The 25094-nt window shown below is 38.4% G+C and overlaps 4 protein-coding genes across 5 annotated transcripts; 1 reads left to right on the forward strand and 3 right to left on the reverse strand.

Moving 5' to 3' along the window:
- Positions 1-637: 637 nt before the first annotated feature.
- Positions 638-5953, reverse strand: usp18 (ubiquitin specific peptidase 18). Of its 2 annotated transcripts, XM_063906020.1 has the most exons (10): positions 5719-5953; positions 5140-5236; positions 4375-4517; positions 4210-4289; positions 3987-4121; positions 3502-3597; positions 3269-3430; positions 3063-3194; positions 2753-2796; positions 638-1853 (listed from the first exon to the last, which is right to left on the reverse strand). In XM_063906020.1, exons 1-10 carry the CDS (start codon positions 5768-5770, stop codon positions 1781-1783), a joined length of 1014 nt encoding a protein of 337 aa, XP_063762090.1. In that variant the 5' UTR covers positions 5771-5953; the 3' UTR covers positions 638-1780. The 2 variants fall into 2 exon arrangements, with proteins under 2 accessions (XP_063762090.1, XP_063762091.1); XM_063906021.1 differs by lacking the exon at positions 3063-3194.
- Positions 5954-6056: 103 nt separating this feature from the next.
- On the reverse strand, positions 6057-16685 carry pex26 (peroxisomal biogenesis factor 26). The gene is made up of 5 exons (XM_063905464.1): positions 16279-16685; positions 16053-16193; positions 7145-7464; positions 6908-7048; positions 6057-6814 (listed from the first exon to the last, which is right to left on the reverse strand). The coding sequence occupies exons 1-5, from the start codon at positions 16473-16475 to the stop codon at positions 6708-6710; spliced, it is 906 nt and encodes a 301-aa protein (XP_063761534.1). The 5' UTR covers positions 16476-16685; the 3' UTR covers positions 6057-6707.
- On the forward strand, positions 16685-18605 carry llph (LLP homolog, long-term synaptic facilitation factor). The gene is made up of 3 exons (XM_063905465.1): positions 16685-16841; positions 17642-17870; positions 18006-18605. The coding sequence occupies exons 2-3, from the start codon at positions 17654-17656 to the stop codon at positions 18167-18169; spliced, it is 381 nt and encodes a 126-aa protein (XP_063761535.1). The 5' UTR covers positions 16685-16841; positions 17642-17653; the 3' UTR covers positions 18170-18605.
- Positions 18606-18612: 7 nt separating this feature from the next.
- Positions 18613-24887, reverse strand: hcls1 (hematopoietic cell-specific Lyn substrate 1). The gene is made up of 16 exons (XM_063905463.1): positions 24508-24887; positions 23726-23809; positions 23569-23642; positions 22878-23001; positions 22636-22746; positions 22322-22376; positions 22124-22234; positions 21938-22048; positions 21751-21861; positions 21616-21671; positions 21106-21175; positions 20587-20735; positions 20372-20509; positions 19776-19932; positions 19342-19410; positions 18613-19253 (listed from the first exon to the last, which is right to left on the reverse strand). Exons 2-16 carry the CDS (start codon positions 23807-23809, stop codon positions 19117-19119), a joined length of 1557 nt encoding a protein of 518 aa, XP_063761533.1. The 5' UTR covers positions 24508-24887; the 3' UTR covers positions 18613-19116.
- Positions 24888-25094: the final 207 nt, after the last annotated feature.

Consider the following 25094-nt stretch of genomic DNA (forward strand, 5'->3'; position numbering starts at 1 on the left):
GTCAATGTCAGGGTGGTGCCTGACAGGTGCTCAACTAACATCTACTTAACACATGGTATACAGCATGCATTATTAATTAAAACCCTACAAAGAGAAGAATCACATTTAGTTGTTGCTTTGTTTCTTCTAGAATTACTGTTCAAAATCAGTCTGGACAATAGAGGTGCATAAACCGAATGTACCTTGAATACTAAGACCAAATATAAAAAGATGGGGTTCAATATCTAATCCACATTATACTACTCTACTATATTTCAGAGACAAATATTGTACTTTTTACTCCACTAGATGAACTTGGCATCTTCAGACAGTAGTACGGTAAAATCAATCAACAGTAGGAAGATGAATTAAGTTATGCAGACTTCCACCAGTACCTATAATATCACAATGCTGCCAACACATTAGTAAGGACAATCCCACATAGGTGAGCTCAGTGGAAAGTACAACAGTATTATCAGCTAAATGAAAAAATAAGCAGACTCAACATGAACAATGGGTCCTTCGGTACTGTTATATCATCATAATGTGTTATATACCTTACAATATGTCTGCCATTTGATGCTAAGTAGTAAATATTTGATTGGATGTATGTATTTTCTGCAATCGAAACAGCAGTAGAATAACCAAAACAAATACATTGATTATATCAGCTTTTATTAAATGATCTGACTCGACAATGTAAAATATTAATATTTTCAATCCATCCACAAACCCAATAATCTCAACATTTGCCATCATGTAAGAATACAATAATTTTCTCAGCGTGTCGACAAGTATTCCATTGTCAACTTCCCACTTGTGCAAAGTCAGAAAAAAAAACAATCTCAATGTGACACTGACTCAAATCGAGACACATAATAAAAACCTCTAGCTATGGTCTTTGAATGTGGGAGTAAGATACCCCCTATATACAAAGCGGCGCCTATCCCGCACAGCAGCGAGATGACTCAGCATGAGGCCTGCTGACTGTGGCACTGTGCAGACATGTTCCATTCTGTCAAATCTCTGCGGCACATCAGCACCATTTCACACGGTCCCCCGACTCTTGGCGAAGCGACTGGGAACTTTAGAGGCTCTGCTGAAAGCCTATACCAAGCATTTTAGCACTGATGTAACTGCAGTTTTTAACCGTTTTTTTAACTGCCAGACACATTCAGCACAGGCATTATTTAATTGCGTTAAAGTGCATTCATTTCGAGCTAAGGTGGAAAGGGATGTGCTGATGTTGATATATCAATAAGAGAGAAAAACACATTAAATTGAGTCATCAAATCATGTAATAGAACCTACAGGTAGTGAGAAAAGTAAGAGATTTAATATTGTAGTTTTTGGCAGTCCACACGAGACAAGAAATGACTTCACTGTTCTTAATGGGTGACCCATATATATTTTCCAGCAGTGTCAGGAAAATGAACACTGACTCTGATAGCAGGTATTTCCCACAAAACAGTGACTATCTAAGCTAAGCATTTTTTCAAACCAACCCTCCCCATATCATAGAGTGTGTTCACAGCGTGTGTGGTCTCAGGATGGAAAACCCCATCATTGTGTTAAGTCTTCAACTCCACCTGCTGGTGTTCAGCACAAATTACTATGTCAGAAATGTAGTGTATAATCTCAGGATAAACCCTTTGAGATGTTGATGACATATAATATATACAGGTAACTTTATCCAATCATAAGAAAACCATAAAAGCTTTTTTTCCCAGCTTCTTTAAATACAAAGATTCCTTTTACAAAGTACTGTCTAAATTCATCAAATTCATCCACATCTGTCCACTCATCCAGAGAGTTGTGGTTGTTGTACCTCCTCTTTTGAACCTCTTCTGTACATTAACATGTAGGCTGTGCCTCTGTAAAAAATAAAATCATTAAACATTTTAACAGAGAAATGTACAAATCAAAGTTATGCTTCTACAAGTTAGGAATGTAAAGGCATAAAAGGACCAACTTACAGTGCACTAAAACATAATTAAAAGTAAAAACATTACTAAAGAGTTGGACAAAAAGCTGTTGAAGAGAAGACGATTTGACAGACAACACGGATTTCCTCTGTTTATGGGTTCAAAAGTCTGAACGCCCCCATCGTAATAAACAAGACCACCTGTAGTGTTTGATTTTCACTGAGGAACAGACAATACGGCTTTGTCTAAAGATCAAAAGCGATTTCCGTAAATAGGAAGATAAAAGCTGCATGATGGAAGCGGGATTCAAGCAAGGCTTTAAATGTTATTTATAAAAATCCAAAACTCTGAAAGCAACTTGAGGCCGGCTTAAGCAAGCTTAAATGCGATTCACATGTTGTTGTTTTGTAACTTTTCACTGAAGGCATTGGTTGCTGTATTCTAAATGTTTTGAAGGGGAGAGAGAATTTTTTAGACGAGGCTGAACAAGGGGACCGGAGTTGTTAAAATACAAAAGGTATTAATGTAAGTATTAACAGTATGAAGTTGTAAAACAACAGGTGATCTAGGACAGAGCCCTGAGGCATTTGGCAATATTAAGTTATGTCTTAGCTACGATTATCCATTGTAGAAACATTAGTTAAAAAATAAAGACATAAAGATTCAGCCAGGGTAGCTGTTTAATAACATGCTAAGCTAACTGGTTTCTGCCTTACATTTAGCATTTATACTGTATATAACAGTGGTATCACTCTATTGCCAATGAAGCAAAATGTTGAACTATTCCCTGACTCCATAGTCCTAATGCAATAACAAAGGTTGTCAAAAGCTTATATTGAGGAATTTACCTGTGGTTTCCCCCATATGTTCTCTGCACTTCTTCCCAGGAGGCCTATGTATTTGAATACACAACAAATGAATCACAGATTTGCATAATACTGAATTACAGTGATACAAAAATAACATTTTAAATGTCATCGTACATTTTTTCATAAGGTTAAAAAATGTTTATGCTAAACATCTCAGAGCTTTGAAACAAGGATATAGAGGGGAGCTTTTGTGTCTAATGATATTTTTTTTGAACAAAGGGTCCTTCAACAAGTGCAAGCTGAAATACATTGCATTCAAGTGAGACAGATTTTGTCAAATTGAACATACCAGTTTTACGTGGCTGTCATCTGCATAGTACCAGTGCTTGTTCTGCCTGTGGCGCACGTAGGCAGTATAGTGCCCATACATTGCATATCCAGAGTGCACTACTACTGCATGCAGTGTGTACTTGCAATCATTCTGGAAAGATGTGTACATTTGTAAATGACAAAAGATACAATCTGCAGATATTATTACTATTGTTGTTGAAATACCTGGTTAAAGTCTGAGGAGAATGCTTCCTTAACAGTATCAGACAAGTCAATGGTTTCTGGAAAGGTAATCCTGCAGTCAAGTTTTCTGGTGTAACCATTGCTATTTCGAAACCTTTTCAGGTGAACACTCAGGATACAAGGCAGGGAAAGTAGTTTGATACTCTGAGGAAGAAAAAACAAGTTTCACAGTTTTGTCTCGTAATTACTGGTTAAGCATTTAAACCAAGTCTCACCTTTTGAGTTGGAGTCTTCTTCTCACATTGTGCACAAAAACAGCAATTTATGCCGCTTAGCTCCTGATGCTTAAAGAAGGAGGTCATGCAGCCTTCCTGAAAAGGTTCATTTCATGAATACTTGAAAGTCCAACTTCACAAAAGTTAACAGCAATTGATTGATAGTGAAACAGCATTGAGGAAAGAGTTAACTTGCTTTTTTTACAAAACAATGTAAGGGCTTTTTTCAAAGACTTTTTATTAGCAACCACTTTTTTACTTTTATTTGCGTATACATTAAACAACCGAAACACAGATTTTTTGATTATTTAGCTCTAGAGGAAGTTTGATTTTGTTGCAAAGAGCCAAGCTAGTTTTCCTTTAGTTTCCAGTCTTTATGTTAAGATAAGCATTGTTCCTGTCTAACTGTCGGCAAAACAGCCTATAACTATATTTTCCAAAATGTTAAAGTATTCATCCAAGTCTGAGGAAAAAACAAAGCTCACCAGAGAGTCGTGACCTTCCTTCACATGCAGCGGCAGGCTAAGCAGGTAGGTGTTCAGTGTCTGGATGGAGGAACAATCTAAGCACTGCACGCATGTCTCCACAGAAATCTTGTACAGATTCTGGATTTCAAGAGCCTGGCAGAAAAAACAAATACAAACACAATATAATACAGAACGCACTTACAAGTGGAAAGCTTAGGAATATTCATAATTAAAGACCAACCAGATGTCTGTCATCCATCTGGTGTTGCAGGAGGTTCAGGATGGAGAGGAACACCTCATCAGCATCATGCTGCGTACCAACTGCGAAACATTGTTTAAAGTTACAAAACAAAACCAATCAATGATCTTATAATCTTCTTATTGCATTATAAAATAGTATCCTTACGTCGAATGTGGTTTAAGTCCAGAGAGTAGAGAAACTCATGATGAGGAGCAGGACGAGAGTGGTCGCTCGTCATGACTGCGAGAACTCTCTTTAGCTGCAGGGGGACGTTACCACTCTTCTCTCTCACATCAGCTGCTTCCCACCTGGTGTAATTCATAAATCCTCATTAATCCTACTTTTTTATGACCTGAGAGAAGCAGCCTTGGATTTAGATTGACACCTTGATAATAATTAAATCCACCATCTTCCAGTAAATATGTGTGTGTGCTTGCATGTCGGGTTAGCTTATCGGGCAAACTACTGCACCTATCAGCCTAATATTTATGGGGCACATGCATAACTGTATGCTTAAAGACCACCCGGTGATTTACAACTTTGAGAAACACATTTTACTGTTGTACCGTTGTTGACTGTTGACGCCTTACTCCTCTTAACCAGCCAGTAGAGGCCGCAATTGATCAACGACTGCTCCAGCAGCAATAGGCATTTCCTTCAATTGATAATAATAATAATTTCAATTTATATAGCGCCTTTCTAGGAACCGAAGGCCGCTTTCCATGTTGTGAGGACAGACAGAAAACAAATAAACAAACAAAAAAGTAGTGATACCTAGTCCATTCAAGGCCCTAAGTGCCTTTGTCATGGCTCAAAAACACACATCCATAGAAAAGTTTGGGCTATTTTTTTAACCAATCCATCCATACCCATTATGTTATGATCTTCTTAAATCAGGACCATAATAGATATACAACTTCATGTTCTTACTTGTCTAGTAGATCTCCTAGTTCCCAGGTAGCGGATAAGGTCTGCAGTAATGTGTTCACACAGCAGGACAATTGGTAGTTAATGAGGCCTCTCATTCCTGTGACAGACCATCAGAGACGTCAAAATAAACCTGTTGCTGAAAAGTTTAACCAAACACATTTTCTAGGGCCCATGTAGGGGTGCAAGCCAGAGGCCATTCACGTGTGAAAATAGACTAAAACTGTAACGATTATTCCTGATGCTAAACGTAAATATAGAAATCCAGAACACCCACCTCACTTGCATTTTGTATTAAAATGAACTAATCAATCATTTTATAGAATGACAGAGTGATAATGATGTGTTTAGTTTATTGATTTAAGGCCCTACTTAAAGAAGAGTTTACAAGTTTATTTTACAGAACCAAGGGCAGTTTCTACATTTGCTGTCATTGCTGCGAACATGAGGGATTTATTGGTTATTGGCTATAGTAGCCTATGATGTATTTTTAAAGCAATTTTGAGTGAACTTTTTGGTCACACATTTATATCATACATGAATAAATATCATCAGCAGACAGCGTGATTGTGTTTTACTTACCAAAGAAGTAGTCGGATAATGAGGATAATGAAAAGCTGTATCTGGCAGACATCAGCACAGACTCACAGTGTCAGATAACTAACGGAGGTTCCGGAGACAGAACTCACGTCAACGGGATGCAGATAGACGTTAACTTCAGAGAAACTAAGAAAACCTTCTGTGTATCTTCAAAATGACTCTGTTCCTCTCCTCTCAAAACACCGTCTGACAGCTTACGGTTCACTTTCGTTTTTACAGTTCTTGGTTCGTCACTTGCCTGGAATCGAAACTTAGTAGTTGCCATGCGCAGAATGCAACGCAACCGACAATATCACATCGAAACACAATCGAAATTAAAATCATTTCATTCATATTTGTCATCCTTTTATTATATTTCCTTTATCCAACATTCCGTTGCCAGTATCATGTCTTCATTACATGCTTTTGTATTAAAACGTTTGTCATCCTAACTGTAAAAAAACAGTTAAAATAAAATTACCAGGATTTGACATATTATTCACCACAATTGAATCACTATAATTGCATTATTATAAAGATTGGTTAAAAATATATATTTCTAAAAATAAACACAATGTAGAATAGTCTTTAATTGCCATATTTTATGCAAAGAGATAGGGTCATGTTAAATGAAAAAAGGACATTCATGGATTTCTAATATCACCCTTTGGTATTTCTTTGTAGTGCTTATTACCTGTGCCACATTATTTTAATATCATCGAGTTAAAATATTATTTTCCAAGCAAATATTGATAAATGTGACTACTGTGTACAATTAAATCGTAGCCCTTATATTCTGCCACATTGCCAACCCCTAAAGTCTCTTAATATTCTGTTATGACCACATTTTATGCTCATCTTCATATGTTATTCCCTTTATGCAACCCTTTGTGGCCCCATGAAAATGTCCCTAGGTCGGCCTCTGCATACACACTCACAAAGTGATGGTATACACATATACTGTTGTCAAACTCATTGTGATTTTCAGTCTTTTACAGTCTCTGTGTAAGAGCCTGATGGTACGGTGCAAACATGGCAGTCCACATCTGTCTGAGCAGCTGGAGCAGTTTGGAAATCCACATGAATGACGATGGAAGAGCTGCAGGGGGAAAAACAAGAAAAATGCACTGATATCAAATCTTAAATGTTATACTTATATAAAAACTGAGCAACAAGGAATATTTAATCAAACCTGGATCCGTTCGAAGGAGAAGCATGTAAAGAAGAACAGCAGCAATAAAGACTTTCCGGATAGAGAATGAACCAGAGCCGGCCAACAACACTTTTCTGTAGAAACACCTGAGCATGGCTTCAAGTTTACGGATTACAGATCCTGTAGAACACAACAGTTAGAAAATCTGAATAATTATTTGTGCTTATATGACTTAGGCATAATTCTTGTCATAAGGGCTCAACTTATTTGTAAGACCTGTGGTTGAGTGAGTTGCAATCTCAGAGTCTGGTCTGATCCCAGGGTCTGGGGGCAGTTCTTCATTCCTCCGCTCTTTTTCTTCTACAACATCCAGTGCCGTCTGCCTCTGATCTTCTGTAAATGCAAAGCTTCCAACATCGCCATGGATCAGCTGCAGAGCCTCATCTCTGTCTCCAAGAGGCACAAGGACATGCAGCAGGTACAGCTCCGCCACCATCCCAAACCCTGTTACTCTGCTGTTGGACGGGCAGTGTAACCAAACTCTGGCTGCATCCTGCATCATGGCTGGCTCTCCCACCTTGGAGTAAAGAAGAATGCTGGGGACAAAATATATTTATCAATAGGTAGGTTGGAGCTGGAGAGATCAGTCAATAAACCGATAGGCAGACAGAACAATAATCTTGCCAAATTGATCTTGTTATAAACAAATACTAAGTAACAAGTATATTAATTATCGTTGGCTTTTGTACTTTTGTTAGACAAATTCAGGAAGAGGAAAATGCTATATCGGTTGCAAAACTATTTAGATCTTATGCTACATTATGCTTAAGTGGAGAGTAGGGCTGTCCACTGATTTACATGTAAATGAAAGAGCCACATTTATGAAGGGATGTACTAACTAGGGCCTGTAAAGGGTGTAATGTATCATATTGAGAATAGATAAGAATATGCAATGTAGTGGTTTTATTATCTTTTTGTCCAGTGTATGTCCTGTCAATCTATCTTTCAATCAGGGGCGGACTGACCAGTAGGACGTTCTGTCAAAGTCCAGAACGGCCGTCCCTTTATGTGGCCTACGGCTCATCAGAAAAACAAAAAAGATGAGCGATATTAAGTCAAAACAATAGAGGGCGCCAATACGATATTGCAGGCCGATTACGTGGGGAAAGGTACCAAACTTGAAAGAAAACAAAACAAAACAACATGCAAAGAAGAGGTATAGGCCTAAAGAAAATGTCAGGGAAGTAGCTGAAGGAAGGCGAAGGAGAAGATGGCCAAATGATTGGAGGCGGACGCATCAAAATGTCAAAAGCTTACTGAGCTATTTAGTAGGCCTATTGAGCCACGCAAGACTGCGGAGGACAGCCAAGAGAAGGAGGTTGAGACGGAGCAAATCCCCCGGTAGTGCAGGGACAGACGAGCGTAGAAGAGCTAGAGGCGCTGGTAAGTTGCAGAAGCACCTAGTACATCAGTAGACTAGGCTATAATAGGCTCAGCTATTTATTTGGGTTATGTTGCTATAAACATCGAGTTTTCAGCACGATTCAGGGCAGTCCAACCTGACGTGTTTGTGCTGACAACGTCAATGCGTACAACTGCAATATGGAAAATAATAAAATAGCACCGTAATTTCGGGTAGTGCGTGATTATTTCAATCATTTTCAGTGTCACGTCTGATATGCAAGAAAAAGGGGAAGATGACAAAAAATACTTTTGCGTTTTGGAGACGGAACGTAGTCTCTCCCGCCTCTCCCTCCCTCTCCCACACACAAACGCAAACACTATTCTGTCCTCTTTTTTTCCGAATTGGCAGAGCCTAATTAAAAGTAGCCTAGGCACAGCTATTGTCTTCTTCATACTTGGACAGTATAGTTTATTAAAAGTTATGATATAGAAGAATATTGAATAGTTTTTTTAAGGATAAGCATCTGATGTTATACAATCAACTGGCTATGTACATTGCCTAACAACATATATATATATATATATATATATATATATATATATATATATATATATATCAGATCAGCAACTGTATCAATATATGTATATGCATTTATTTATTTATCATTTGTTAATTCAGGTTGAAGAAGATAGTTGCAGCTCAAAAGATGACAAGGAGAGTGCAGGGAAGTGCCAGGATGCGCCAAGATGCTCAGCATCACAACATTTCAAACACCCAAAGTCAGACAGTTACAGCCTGGAACAACTTTTTTGATTATCACCCCCAGCAAAACCCCAAAAATCTGTCTCTGCAGAGAGTGTTCATTTGTAAAGATGGCACAAATCGCAAATGGCTCACATACTTTGAGAAGAGTCACACGTTATATTGAACAGTGTGTTTGGCATTTTTCCAAGCCATATGAAACAAATCCCTTCATAAGTGGAATGCAGGGCTGGAAGCATGTCAATCAAAGAGTACAGGAGCATGAAAGGGGGGCCATGCATAGGGTGTGTGCTGAAGCATATTTCTTACGTGCATCAAAAGCTGATATAGCCAGTCTGCTACATGGTCCCCAAATAGTGTCCCACAGAGACCAAATAAGGAAAAGACGGCAAGTGTTAGAACGAGTTGTTGAAATAGTTAAAGTCATTGGTAAGAGAGGACTTAGCTATAGAGGGACACAATCTGAAGCAGCTTACACATTAGATGACCTGAGTATTGACCATGGGAACTTTTTGGAGCTAGTAATTCTTCTTGGGAAATATGATGTATGTCTGAAGGAACATCTCACTGAGTGCATTGAGAAAGTAAGAAGTGCATCAAACAGGAGATCAGGGTTGTGGCTCTCTTGTTACATTTTTGTCCAAAACCACTGTGAATAAAGTCATCTCTACAGTGCAGCAACTTATACAGGAGACCATTGCAAAAGAGGTTAGAGAGGCTCAGATGTTTTCAGTGCAGATCGACACAACCCAAGACATACTACTCATGCGCGGAAGTGGTGTGTAAAACTTAGGAGCGTGTAGCTACCGTTTCAAACTTTTGAAAAATCAGGTTATGAACGGATGATCAAGTTGTTCAGTCAAAGTCCATAGTGAAATATAATGTGGGGAATATAATGGCATCAAAGAAAGCACACAAAAAGGCTAAAGTACCGTTAAACGAGAGCAGCGGCCTGTCGGGAGTGAATGACACACGAGCAGCTGAGGAGAACGCCATGGAGAGCGAGTCCTCGCAGGTGAGCCACTCGGAGCTGTCGGCACTAATACGCTCAATAATAAGAGAGGCGATAGGGGCTGCTTTCGAGAGATTCCAGCCGCAGCTTGATGCTTTAAAGGGAGAGCTCGACTCATGTTGTCAGAGGCTCTGTGATATGGAGGAGGGACTGACCGATATGGATTGTAGGGTTGCTATACTCGAAACCGCAAATGGAAATCTAATGAAGGAAAACAAAGAGTTTAAAGACAAAATTGAGAGGATGGAGATTCAAAACAGAAAGTTGAATCTACGTGTGTTTGGACTGAAAAAGGATATAGAGAAGAGCGATCCCATTGCCTTTGTGACAAACTTTTTAAAGGAGGTATTCAGAAGTGAGCTCTTATGAGACCCGGCAGTCGAGATGGCATACAGGATTGGGCATGGGACTGATATGAGACCCAGACCTATGATTGTCACTATGCAGAGATACCAAGCAAAGGAAGCTATCTTGAAGCTGGCAAGAAGCAAGGGAGAGATCATTTTCCGAGGCATGCGAGTGAAGATATTTCCTGATATTACTGCGGATATTGCCAGGAAGAGAGCACTTTTCAATGACGTCAGGATGAAGCTGCGTAAGGCTGAGGTGAGGCATGGACTACTGTTCCCTGCAACACTCATCGTAACCTTCAATGGACAAACAAAACTGTATGGGGACTGTAGTGAAGCTGAGCATTTCTATAAAACAGTGATAAACCCGGTTTCAGCTCAACGCTGAAATAGAGGTGGGAAATGACTGATGGACATGACATAATTAGATGGTATGTTTATGCATATTAGGAGATGAAATGAATTATATTATGCAAAGGGAATTGTTGCAGTTTTGGTGTATTGCAAATTTATTCATTGTAGGCCAATATTCACTGGCCTATTTATCCGAGTTATCTACTACCTTATTTTAAGTTATTTATTTCATCAACTGCGACTGTGAGATTACGTTTAATTAATTTTAACTGGTCTCTATTGTTGTTCATTCCTCCTAAAAATGTCATTTTGATTTATTGATTTATAAATTTGATCTTGCGTTGCAAGACATTACCATGAATGTATTTAACACAAAGGTTATTATCTCAAATGTTAGGGAGCTACCGTGCTGCTCGTTTAGGTGAGTGAGTATGCACATGGATAGCAATCTATGGGCAGTGAGGTGTGGGGTTGTGTGTGTGATGGTGTGTGTGGTTGAAGTTGTGTTGCTTGTATGTTTTGGTTCAGCTCTCAATTTGAAAAGAAGTGAAAAAGGAAAAACATTTAAATGGCTGCTCTTGTAATTTAAATAATGTACAAATATCTAAGGTAAATTATGGCCTCATTATCAATATTTTGTATGCCAAGAAATAACATGCCTGAGAGTGAGGTAAATTAGGCGTGTAGCTAGTTTCAAATTTTGCAAAATCAGTTAGAACGATGATCAATTTAGAACAAGTATTAATGTGGATATGGCAGTGAGACACAAAAAGTAATTTAAAAAGACACGCCGGAAGTGAATACATATCGGAGCTGGGGAGTGGAGAACAGTCCTCGCAGTAGAACCACTCAGCTGTCGACTAATGATATTGATAGATGCTGATTTGAAGATTCATCCGAGTTGATGCAAAGGATAGCTCACTCATTTGAGACCTGTGTTGGGGGGATGAGTAGGGTTGTAGGTTCTATTCAAACCAAATGGAAATTAGAAGGAAAACTAAGAGTTAGACAAATTGGAGATGGAGATTCAAATCGGGAAGTTAACATTGACTGGATATAGTCACTGTTGCCTTTTAAAACAAAGTTCAGACAGTAGCTCATACGAGTAATTGGCATCAGATGGGGGACTAAAACCAACTATGTTGTCATATGCAGATCAAAAGAAGTATGAGCTGGAAGAAGCAAGGAACTTTTATTGCATCATAATATTACTGTTACGCATATTGCACAGAGCACTTTTCAATACTCAGATGGTGTACTGAGTCATATATTTCTGAATCATCTATCATGGACAAACAAAACTGTATGGACGTAGGATGAGCTTCTATAAAGCAGGAAACCTGGTTCAGCTAAGTAATTAGAGTGAAGATGATGGACATGACATAATTAGTGTTTTTGATTGGAGAGAAGTATTTATTAAAGGATTGTTGCAGTTATGTTGATGAAATTTATTTTGAGCAAACACTGGTATTAATCCGATGATGCTCTCAGTTATTTTAATTATTTTTTTCATGCGACGTGATTGTATTAAAACTTTGGTCACCCCACTTAGATATAATTGATCCGTTAAGGAACTTAGAGCACCATGAGTTTAGCATAAGATTATCTCAAAGTTAGATCTAATGAAACACATGATAGCATGAGGGGCATAGATTGTATGGTTTTGTGAATCTTTATGTTATGGAGTCTCAATGAAAGAGGCAAAATTTATAGCAAGTTAAATAATTAAATGGTTTAATGCATATAATATATAAGAAATAATTAATAAAAAATTGTGGTTTCAGAGAATATCAAAACTCATAATGACACTTTAATGACGTGATGAACATCGGGATGTTTTAGAATAGAAGGCATAGAGTGGGTGGCAGTATACTCAAAAGAAAATCCACTAAAGCAGTATTTGATGGTGGAAGAGGGAAATTCTTTACACTATTAACCAGTTACAATAATTCACTAATTATTTGAATGATTATTTTCTTGATAAAGTGAATGATTTCAGGAGAAATATGAAGCAACCTATAAATAGGAACTCCACTTTTCTAATAAATGATTTAATTATGGAAAATAAGAATTGTAAATTTAAAATAGAGAAAGTGACAATTGCAGATGTTGAATGTCTACTAGTTAAATGTAATGATAAACTGCCAGGTGTGGATCATTTAGATGGTACATTTCTTAGATATGTTGCTAATTTGGTTGCAGAGCCTATCTGCTATATCATCAATTTGAGTATTGAACAATGTATTTGCCCACAGGCATGGAAAATAGCAAAGATTATTCCACTTGCAAAAAATCCAGCTGGACCATTTTCTGGTACAAATAGCCGCCCAATAAGTTTGTTACCAGCATTAGGAAAGATAATGGGGAGAATAATTTTTAACCAAATACAAAAATACTTTGAAGGTAACAATCTTAACACTGATTATCAACATGCTTACCGGCCGGGCCGTTCACCATGTACTGCTTTAACACAAATGACCGATGACTGGAAGGTGGAAGTAGATGATAGGAAGTTAGTGGGTACAGTACTACTTGATTTTAGTTCTGCCTTTGATGTCATTGATCATCCATTGTTGTTGCACAAGCTAAAACAATATGGTTTTAATCGGAATGCGCTGAGGTGGGTAGAAAGTTACTTGACCAATCGATGTCAAACTGTTTTTCTTAATGGAAGTTTGTCAAAGATTAAGTCAGTCACTTGTGGAGTTCCTCAGGGTAGTTGTTTGGGGCCACTTTTATTTTCTATTTTTACAAATGATCTACCATTAGTGCTAGCTTCATCTACAAGTGAGCTGAGTCACTGTATGAACAAGGATCTAGAACAGATCTCAGAGTGGGTCATAAATAATAAGTTAGTACTTAATGATGGAAAAACTAAATCTTTAATAATAGGATCAAATCATCAGTTAAAAGGTGAACCTAAATTGCTATTACATTTAAACCATATTGAAATTGAACAGGTCAAGGAAACGAAATTGTTAGGTATAACTCTGGATCAAAAATTAACTTGGTCTAAACAAATTGATAATGTTGTATGTAAAATGGGAAGGGGTGTGTCACTTGTTAAAAGAATTGTAAAATATTTGCCAAAAGATGTCAGTAGACAAGTTCTAGATGCTTTGGTTCTGTCACAGCTTGATTACTGTTTTGTTATTTTGTCTAGTGCTGCAGAAAAAGATCTAGACAAACTACAAGTAGCTCAAAATAAGGCAGCACAATGTGCACTGCAGTGCTCCTGCAGAACCAGAGTGACTGAAATGTTGGAGACCCTTAAATGGTTGAGTGTCAGACAGAGGTCCGCTTATACTTTGTTAAATTTTGTTAGGAATATTACAGTGACACACTTACCACATATATTATCACAAAGGTTTATATCGCAGTACACTCAACATAACTATCAAACAAGACATGCAATAGAAAGAAGGTTCGTATTACCCACATCTAAATCAAATATCAGACAGAAAACAGTCATGTACAGAGCCATGGTCAGCTGGAACTCTTTACCAGTCCACATAATTCAGGAAAATTCTCAAGTACATTTTAAAAGGTTGCTAAAACATTATATGAGCATTACAGAGTAAAATGTAACTGTGCCTGTGGTTTGGCCTTGTGATGATGGCTAAAATGTGATGACCATTTTTGTTTCACTTCGTACACCATTGTTCATATGATGAAATGAGTTGTTCTATTTTGCTTTTAGTTTTGTTTAATGTTTGTTTTGTGTGTGTGTGAGGACCCCAGGAAGAATAGCCAACGCTTATGCTAGTGCTAATGGGGATCCTAATAAAGAATAAAGAATAACTTCCCAAGACCAGTGCTCTTAAGGTATGTCAAAGACACAGTTCAGGAAAGGCTTCTCGAAGTGGTGAAGTGTGAAGCATCAACTGGCCAATATTTTGTCTTGGTCCTTGCAGATGTCATTGATAAAATGTGAATTGGAGATCAGCAACTGCATCAGTAATGCCACTGATGGTGCATCCAATATGCAAAGCCAATACAAAGGTTTTTCCGCTCTGTTGTCCTCGAAAGCGCCAAACCAAGTGCATGTGTGGTGTTATGCACATGTGTTAAACCTGGTTCTGGCTGACACAACTGAAGTGGCTATTGCCAGTGGATCCATGTTCTCACTAATGAACGATATTGCTGTCTTCTTTCGTGAGTCATACCAGAGGATGAATGTGTGGGAGCAGGAAAGTCAAGACAATCAACATAAGCGTCTTTCCATGATTGGAGAAACAAGGTGGTGGGCCAAGGATGTTGCCTTGAGGAAGATTTGTGGGTCCTTTGGGAAGCCAGGCCAGTGTGTCTACACTGATGTCATCAGGGAACTGAAAAATATTGAAGGCCAGTTTAACCTGAAGACATCAGCGCGTGTCAAAGCAAAAGGCTATTTGGAAGGTTTAATGAGGTTTGAAACAGTCTGTATTGGATGAATACAAAGTTAGGACAGTGGTGGAAGAAGAGGCAGAAGAGAACAAAGACACAGAAGAGGAAGAGGAGGAACTTAAACTGAGCACCTGCAAAGCATGTAAAAACTGCCCAGCATTTTGTTACCAGATTCTGACAAGGTACAACCTGTTAACAGATGCCTATCACATCCTTGGCCTAGGCTACACATTTCTCCTCACTCTTCCTGTGACCCAAGTAGCCTGTGAGAGAAGTTTCTCTGCCCTCAAATATATAAAGAATAGATTGAGGATCACTAATTCCCAGGAACATCTCTTGGAACATCTTTTGTTTTATTGTGGTTTTATTGATGTTTTGTTATAAATAAACACCTCAGAAATGATCATTGATTGTGTAATGTTATTATCTGTGAATATCTTCAGTCTATAAGGCTTTTGGTATGGTTTCTTGAAACGCTGGCAAGTGGTTATTTAAACACAAAATCGCGTATGGGTTGTGGGCCTAAATTATTGAAAAAGTCCAGGGCCTTTATTTAGCCCCAGTCCGTCCCTGCTTTCAATCAATCAACGTTTATTTATATAGACCAATATCACACAGTTTACACTTGTCTCAGTTTCTACAGAATATAAATATGACGCCCTCTGTCGTTAGACTCTCACATCATTGTTGTTGTGTGTAAATTAAGAAGATAATACATTTACAACATAGATAGTCCCCATACTTGAAAAATGCATGTCTCTATATAAGAAGATGGATCCAGGTGGATGTCAACAATCCGTTGGGTGCAATCAAAGAAGTAGTAAGGTGAGCACTGAGTATCAGGCAGGACCACAGCAAAAGTGGCCTATCTATCTATCTACAAATCTATCTTCATAAAGCTTCAGCTCTACTCACCACATCTGCATTATTTTGGCTGGTATTTTCTCCTGGTGCTCGTACTGCTGGATGATCCAGGACAGGACTCCCTGCCACTGATTCAGCTCAGCCAGTGCTTGCATCCCTAACATGCAGAAGCCAGCCTTAAGCTCTCCACACCTGAGGAAGCAAAACACAGAGACATAGCATCCAGGCTGCAGGGAGCATTCAACTCGTACTTAGTTAGGAGCATTTAGACCTTTACCTGCTGTCCTCTTGGTCCATATTTGCGAGGCTTCCCAGGCCTCTGTCGCATGTGTCGAAGGCTTCCTGGAAGTCTTGTTCGACCATCATTTGCTCTGCAGCGGTGTCCAACATGCTGGACATCTGTGTTAGAGAACAAGTGAACTGTGGGCTGCAGACTGAGCCGGAGCTGCGAGCTGCAGCCGGACATCTGCTCATGACAAAATAAAGACCAAAAAGTAAACAAATAAAACACTCTATGTACAAAGCTAAAAGAAATAGCTTCAATTTAAGAAACTAAGTTAATACGTGGATATTTAATTAACCTGTTTGGACTTCTACTTTTGTCCACAATACTCTACTTAACATTAGTATACAATCCATCCAGACTGCCTCAACCTTCCTGGTTCCCAGGCAACCTTAGCCAATCAAATGCTACGTTGTTCAGATTGACAAAAACAGCCAATCACTTGACTGTTTCTTCCAAACGCGTCATCGTTTTTCCTCCAACTTGTAAACACGTGTGCGGAGCGGAGAGTGTCCCTGTCCATCTACGGAGAAAAATAAACTATCTAAAGGACATCGGTAAGTCAACGCTTATTGTTAACGTGTAAATGAATACTCACAGGATGTATTAGTTGCTATTTGGAATGAACTTGCTCTCAAGTTTATGCTTGGTTGCTTTAGCTTTGGAATGCTAACAGGCTAGCAAACGGTGTGCCTAGCTTGCTGTAGCTTTCTAATATCAACCGTTAGTTATGTTTTAAAAGGGTGGCAATGTGTTACTTAACATTATATGCTGGTTCATAAGTGGATAGGTATGTAATTACTATGATCTTGCGTCGTATAAATAGTGATCAGGCCAACCATGCTTTTTGTAGGCCTGTTTTGCGTTAATATCTCCTTCAAGCATTTAGCTGATGCTTTTTTCGGTCTTCGCAGCGCTGTCACTTCTCCCTTTTACTTCTCACCTTTTATTACTATAAATGTCTAGTTAGCTATATTTCCCCCACACTCTTCACTATAATTACACCCGAAACAACAGTGTTATTGTTTTTACCTGTAATGATATATTGTTTTATAAAGTCTTGCCAAAAGTGTACTGCTGTTACAGATGCAGAAATGCTGAATTATCTTTGACATTTTAGGAATATTATTTTGGGGTTGTCATCATCAAAGAGGATATGTTTGAAGAGTTTCAGGATTCCTGAAGAATAAATAATGTATACATACCTATTGATTGTTGGGCCTCTTGGTTTTGGCATCTACTGAATCCTAGAGAAACTTAATTAAAAAAAAATATGTGGGGACTTTGAGAGCATTGCTAATGATCCAAAAGCCATTAAGTTTGACTGTTGTTTTTGCTTTTCCTTAACTTTCTTCAGATTATCTTTAAAATGGCAAAAAGCCTCAGGAGCAAATGGAAGAGGAAGATGCGTGCAGAGAAGAGGAAGAAGAACGCTCCCAAAGAGCTGGCACGCCTGAAACAAGCTCTGAGTATGGATAAGAAAGGAGATGCTGTGATGGCTGACATTCAGGACATCGCCACTGTGGTGCCAGCTGACAAGATCAAGAAGAAGACTGATGTGGATATGGGGGGGATGGAGGGCGAAGGTAAGTGATCACAAAATGGTCCACAGATTGTACAGTTGTATAGTGTCTGTAGATCAGTTATTTACACCATACCAAATGTTGTCTTCTTTTGGGAAACAATATCTAAAATTTTTGTCTTTGTCTGTTGTGTTGCAGAGGGTAAGATGGACATGGACAGCAAGCGCAACAAGGTAACTCAACTGGATGAAAATGGACAGTATCCTGTGTGGATGAATCAAAGGCAGGCCAAAAAGCTAAAAGGCAGGCGCATTGCAAAGAAAAACGGCCATGACAAGAAGAAGAAGGGCCTCGCCTGGTGAAGCAGAGGAAACAAAACACAAAAACTGCTTTGCCATGAAAGACTTTTAACGCTGCAACACAGAATAATTTCATGTGTTGTTTTATACATGATAACTGTGGAATTTCCCATTCTGTTAAGTGGATTACACGATTCATGGTTGTGAAACGGAGACTGTTATTAAGTAATTCACTGCAGGAAAATGTTTGTTCTTATGGAACAGCAGCTTCATCTTCACGTTAGGACAAGTTTAGAGAAACTACAACTGGTTCAAAATGTCTGACCGTCATGTATTCTCTACTACTACTCATACTTGGGTCATATGTTGCTTGACATTCGTCATATTTTCCCCTCTTATTGTTGTAGCTTTCTACTGTCAGATTCTGTAAACTGATGTGTATACATTTTCAATATTGCTACGTATTCTAAAATAAAGATGTATGCAAAATAATAATGAATGATTGCTTTCCACTTGTAAAAATACTTTAATTAACAGTTTTTCTTTCATTTTTAAACACATTACTTTTAAAACATTTATTCAGAGAGCAGGATTATGTCAAATAATGACAATATATTATGATGATCACAATACTATAGTTTTCCAGTCAAAGAAAATAGCCCTGAATTACTGGAAATTGTCACTAATTTTAAAATGAACTATTAAGACAAGCTGTTTGCATTCAAACAACCCAAAGAATGTTGCTTGTATAATATATTATTGATTCTAATCAGTTCATTTCATCAAGAAAATACAACTACTTACCACTAACATCGTCACAGCGTTTAATACTCATTTACACTGACCCAAAGGTAGATATTACACAAAAGTAAAGAAATCATTTCAGCAGAAGCCATTTTGGCACAACTCTTTGGGATTATTCTATAAAAACAAAGATTTCCCTTTGCTGCACATGCTTAACAACATAACTGTTTAAGTAAAGCTTGTTTGAAACCTCCCTGATCATTTCCTCACTGCGTCAGCTGAACATAAGCGGCGGGGAAGAGACCGATGTGACCGCGACAATGTCCCTTCCACCAGCCCTCGTCAATCATCTCTATGTTGGTGATGATGTCATCTGGGTTGAAGGAGATTTCATCTTCAGCCTCTGTGTGTAAAATAAAAGGATTTGGCCTCACGTGTTGAGATATAATTATTAAATATACAAAAAAAAGAAGAATTCAAAAGTGCCATACCTCCTACGTAGTCATAAATTGCTACAGCTGTCTGGCCAGTCAACAAGTCCTCATAGTCGTTATCGTCGGCTATGGAAGAAAACATTGAAATTAATATTTGTATTTCATAAGGGAAAAGTTTGGGGAGTAACGGATTAAATGTAACAAGATTATGTATCAATCAGGATACCAAAAACAGGTAACTGTATTCCCATGCAATTCATTTCAAGAAATAAGTAGTCAGATTACTGTTAAAAAATGTTTAAACAGTGATTATTAGCAGGTGTTGATATTGAGGTAATCCAAAAGTAACGGAAAGTAATCAGGTCACATTACTCTAATATTTTAATACTCAGGTTAGGTTACTGGTAACATTTTTTGACATGTAACTAGTGATTGTAACGGATTCCATTTTTAAAGCAACCTTCTCAACCCTGCTGATGGCAGACACTGACCTGTGGGCGCAGCAGCAGGCGGCTCAGCGAGTTCCTCGTACTCTCCCTCATCCTCCTCCACATCTGCACACATGTCGGGGGCTGGGGGAGGATCATGGGAGTGGAAATCCTCTGTGCGCGGGGGCAACTCTGGGGGCTCCTCGTAAAATAATTCCCCCTGAAAACATCACAGCATGTCTTCAGCTTCCTGTTCTGAAATCCTGGAGGTGACTTGAGGATTTTAGTACTTCCCCTAACCTCAGTTGTGCGTCTGTGCTATTTTTCTAGATTTCTCCAAGAGTTTTATTGAAAAAATATTCTTTGTGATGCAGGTAAAGAATCAGTTTCCATAGTTACACCCTGTTTTCTCACCCAAACAGAGAGAGATGTTAGCCAGAAATGAAGCAATGCCCTTGCTCATATTGCGGTAGGGCTGCAACCTATTTCATTATGGATTTATAATGAAATATATAATATCTTCAGTTTAATAGGATGAAAAAATGTATCAACATCAATGGGATTTGACAAAAAATAGCATATTGCTAGCCTTAAATTGATGAGCTAGATGAATGGATACATCTTTTGTTTTGTCCTATTTGTTTGAATCACTGTCTTACCTCTGGTTCTGGTTCTGGTATTTCTTGTATCTCTGGTATGTGGTGGTGGATATCTGGTGGCGGCATTTCATCCTCCACGTCTGGAGCCATATCTGGAACAGGTGGTGGACGGATTTCCTTCTCTCTTCTGCTCTCCTCCTACAGGGAACACAAATTCATGAACACACCCATTGACCTTTAGTTTATTTGTTAATAGAATGTTAACAGTGTGTTACCTCTTGTCTGTGTTTGGCAGCCTCCCGCTCTTTGCTCTCTCTGGCTTGTCTCCTTGCTCTCTCTTCTTCTGCTTTCTTCTTGTTCTCTTCGTCTGAAGCTTTCGCCATGTTCTCAAAACGTGCCTTCAGTTTCCCTGCACCCGCGCTCGCTGCAGATACGAATAGAAAAAAATATGAAAGTGGCTTAGCGATACAAATGTATGATCATGGTTACACCAGTCAGTAGGGGGATTTGGGCTGGGAACCGTAAGGTCGCCGGTTCAAGTCACCGAACAGACCTAAATATGGAGTGTGGACTGGTACACTAGCTGCACACTGCTCCTAGTAATACGATGGATTAAATGCAGAGGTCCAATTTCACTGTGTGTGCTTTGTTGTGCAGGTACATGTGTGTGACACATAAAGAGGGTTTTATTCTCCGTTTCTGATTTTATAGTTTTTTTACCACTGGTGGTTTTATTGGTCCCCAGAAAGATTGCGCATTAGAGTTTATTGTAGTGACTGGAAAAATGAACTTACAGGCCTCTAATGGTTGTGTTTTTTCATACGCAGAGGAAGGGGAATCCATGTCGGAGAAGCCGGCAGCACTCTAAAAGAGATCAATAAAGAAAGAGAGGTATTTGTTTCCAAAAGTCCAGACAGATTTATACCATGTTCAATTTTTCCATACTGACATGTGCGGGAATGATAAGTTAATTAGTATAATGGTTCATGTATGGGTTGAAAAAAACAGATATATATATATATATATGCTGCCAACCTCATACAGTACTTAACGTACTACTCAAATATTCATTCATATTTCAAAATTACGTACATACCAAGCTTGACCTGAGTAAAATAGGCAAGAACAAGTGTTACAACTCTAGAAAATAAAGATTAAATAAAACATATTAATGCCAGTAATGGCAATCATGTAACATCAACATGCTAACACTACCATTTTATTTAATTTTAAATTGTTAACTATATTCATTTGTAAGAGAAATAAATACAAAGTTAAATAATAGTTACAGCTGTTATACTGACCTTATCCATGCGGTCAGCCTGAACTCCATAACGGCCTCCAAAACCTGCTGAGTAATCTGAACAAATCCATTTGATCAGCCTGACGTACTAATGAGTAATTATATTTTAAATACACACATGTGGGTGTCCCCTTACCTTTTTGTGACTGATGTTTCTCTGTCTCGCTCTTATAATCATAGCCCAAAGCAGCTTTATCCACCTTCTCCTTCTCAACACCAAACTTCCCTCCGAATCCCTTCGAATAATCTGTACATTAAATAAATAAATCAGAAATCAAGGAATAAAGGTGTAAAAATAGACAAACGCTACAACTATAACGTACCTTTCTGTGACTGGTGCTTCTCTGTTTCTCCTTTATAGTCATACCCCAAAGCGGCTTTGTCCACCTTCTCCTTCTCCACGCCGTACTTTCCTCCAAATCCCTTAGAATAATCTGGTGAAAATAAAGTTTAGTATAAAGAAAAGGTCCCAAAAAATGAGTCAAAACTGACTATTGATGTAAGCTCACCTTTCTGTGACTGGTGCTTCTCTGTCTCGCCTTTGTAGTCATACCCCAAAGCTGCCTTATCCACTTTCTCCTTCTCCACACCGTACTTTCCTCCGAATCCCTTTGAGTAATCTAAGACATGTGGATTGTAACGGGAAATTATGTAAGATAGCAGCTTAACAAAAGAATAATATTTTACTGTAGATGAAAAGGCCTAACCTTTCTGAGATGTGTGTTGCTGTACCTCTCCTTTGTATTCAAAGCCCATGGCCGACTGCACAGAAAGCACAACACATAAATTACTTTTAAGATCCCTTTCTCTTTCCACATCACACATGTGGGTCTACGCTTCATTCCCAAACTCAAAAATCATCATCTCAAAATCATTCTCGTTGTTAAAGGTGTTTAACTGAGATTTGGAACCGTATTTGAGTGCACATACATCATTCAGTGAGGGTCAAACATCCAGGTAAGTAGCAATATTTAAATCAGATAAGAACGGATGTTTTTTAAGTCTCTTCTGGTCTCCTCACCTTGTCGACGCGGTCTTTCTGAACACCGAATTTGCCACCGAAACCTTGTGCCGCATCTTTCTGAGAGGAGTGTTGCTCCACTTGTGCCACATAGTCATGCCCCAAAGCCGCCTGAAAAGTAGAGATTTAAATATGAACAATTCCAGCCTACAGTTTGTATGACTGAAGAATGACATACATTGAATCTGGCAATAAATAAGAGGATCCTATCATGATATTTGGAGTGCCAAAAATGTGTCAACCTTGTCCATTCGGTCTTTTTCGACTCCAAACTTCCCTCCATATCCGTACGAGGCTTTGGGAGTGTGCTCCCTCTGCTTCCCTTGCTCGTGCTCTGCAGCGACTTTGTTTCGGAGGTCTGCAACACTAGGAGGTCACACATGGGTCAAACACACTGACACAGACATGCACAGCAGTACACACAATGATAATAACATCTGTAACCAATGGACCATGGTGTAAATGTAACCCTTCCAAATAAAGGCAAGAGTTATTCACCTAAAGAAGTTGTTTATCAATTATTTTTTAGCACAGATACTGTACAGGCTTTGTATAAGAATATACTATATTAAAAGATAACTGCAGTGTCATGTTGAATGAGGAACAACTGAAGTATGCTTCACAACAGCAATAATACCTTATAAACTCTTGGAAGTGTGACAGAGTAGGACCTATACAAATCTTTGAGCCTCTCTAGGCCTATTCTAACATTCAGCACCACCACTTGTATTTATAGTCTCACCTACTCAATGTGAGAAAGCACAGTGCTTTAAATCTCACTGTCACATAGTCATCATCATATATTACCCATATTAGGACAGACTCACTGCCTGCGACTTGTGCTCTGCTCTCACTTCCTCTTCCTGTTGCTACACAGCACCATTTCTGTCCTGCATTTCTCTACATCATGTAAAGAAGGTGTGGATCTCCTACCTGATGTGCTCCGTCCGTCCTGAACCCTCCACACTCTTTGCTCCCCACCTCTGCTCCTGCTCGGATACATCATTCTGAAACACACAATCAGGAAGGGTTTGAGTGACGTACACACCTTTATACAGCGATTCACATATCTGCATGAAGTATACAGCACCTCAAAGTCAGGGTCTGTCTCCCAGTCGTCCCCCTCTGTTGCCGCCTTAGCGCTCACATTGTGGCCCACGACTGACTTCCACATCTGGGGAAATAAACACCATGAGCAACACTGAAGACACTTTCAGAATCATCACATTTTAACTGGAAATATTCAAAATTGAATGAATTATATATATATTTAACTTGTTATATATATCAAAGCTCAAAGTACTTTTTATTAACATACATAAATAAATCTCATGTGCAACCACAAGCTATGAACACAGTTTGGTGAAGTCTCAAAAAGGAAGTTATTTTTGGAGCTTCATTTCCCCAAATTGAACACACTGCAGTGCTTTAATAAAGTAAAAAGACAGTAAAATGCTTAAGAAACGGTATCATGATAACATATTATTTAAAAGAGATATTTCCTGTAAAGCTTCAAATCTTCTGCCACACATTGACAGTAACCTTATTTGCATTTTTATATTCTATTTTAACATTATTACTATCATCAATGGTAATTGTACGCAAGTAATTGCAAAATAATTCATTTTGCATATACAGGTGCATATTAAGATAATTAAATATATTAAATGTTAGCCCTTCCTATCTCACAGTATTGTTTTTGCAGTTTTTAAGTCTTCCATAACCATGTCGCATTTTCCTAACGGTTAACAGTGCATTACCTTCAACTGCGTCTTAATCTACTTCCTTAATAACGTTTAAAGGTGAATAAAATAAAAGCACACACATCTAGGCTTGATAAAGTACGCTTGAATTAAAACAATATAACATTACCTTTGAGTTGTCAGGGTAATATATCCGTGTTTAAGTGGATATCCGACAGTGTTCTTGAAGTTGGGTGAACTGCTGACAGTTTGATGGGCGACAAGTGAACGCGGATCTTTGGAACGTGAACGCGACTTGATGTAAATGATAGTAGGTACAAATGTCGTGTTTTTTTTTTGTTATCGTACCTTAAATTATAAAATGTATACGATTTTGCTATTTCAGTGCAATATTTTGTTGAAGATATACATTAAAAGCATTTCTGTGAAAGACATTTAAAAGAGAAGTAAGAAGTGCTGCATTCAAGAGCTTACGGAAATCACAGCGAAAGTGGTGATAGGAGTGAAGTTTCAGCTGCTAGCAATACTGGTTTATACCACAGGCAGTTTAACGCATTCATAATTATGGGATTTTATCACAGTTACAGTTTCTGACCTTTAAAATCATTTTATAAACAGAACTTAAATGCTCAGCTTGTGATTTAGCAGGTTGTAGTGTAGTTACAACACTAGGGGGCGGATCCACACAGCCTAAACACAGTATCAGGAAACAACTGGGGAATATGTCTAAGTACTCGATGAGGACCATAGTGATTA

This window comes from Eleginops maclovinus, chromosome 17, assembly GCF_036324505.1.
Source record: "Eleginops maclovinus isolate JMC-PN-2008 ecotype Puerto Natales chromosome 17, JC_Emac_rtc_rv5, whole genome shotgun sequence".
NCBI lineage: Eukaryota > Metazoa > Chordata > Actinopteri > Perciformes > Eleginopidae > Eleginops > Eleginops maclovinus.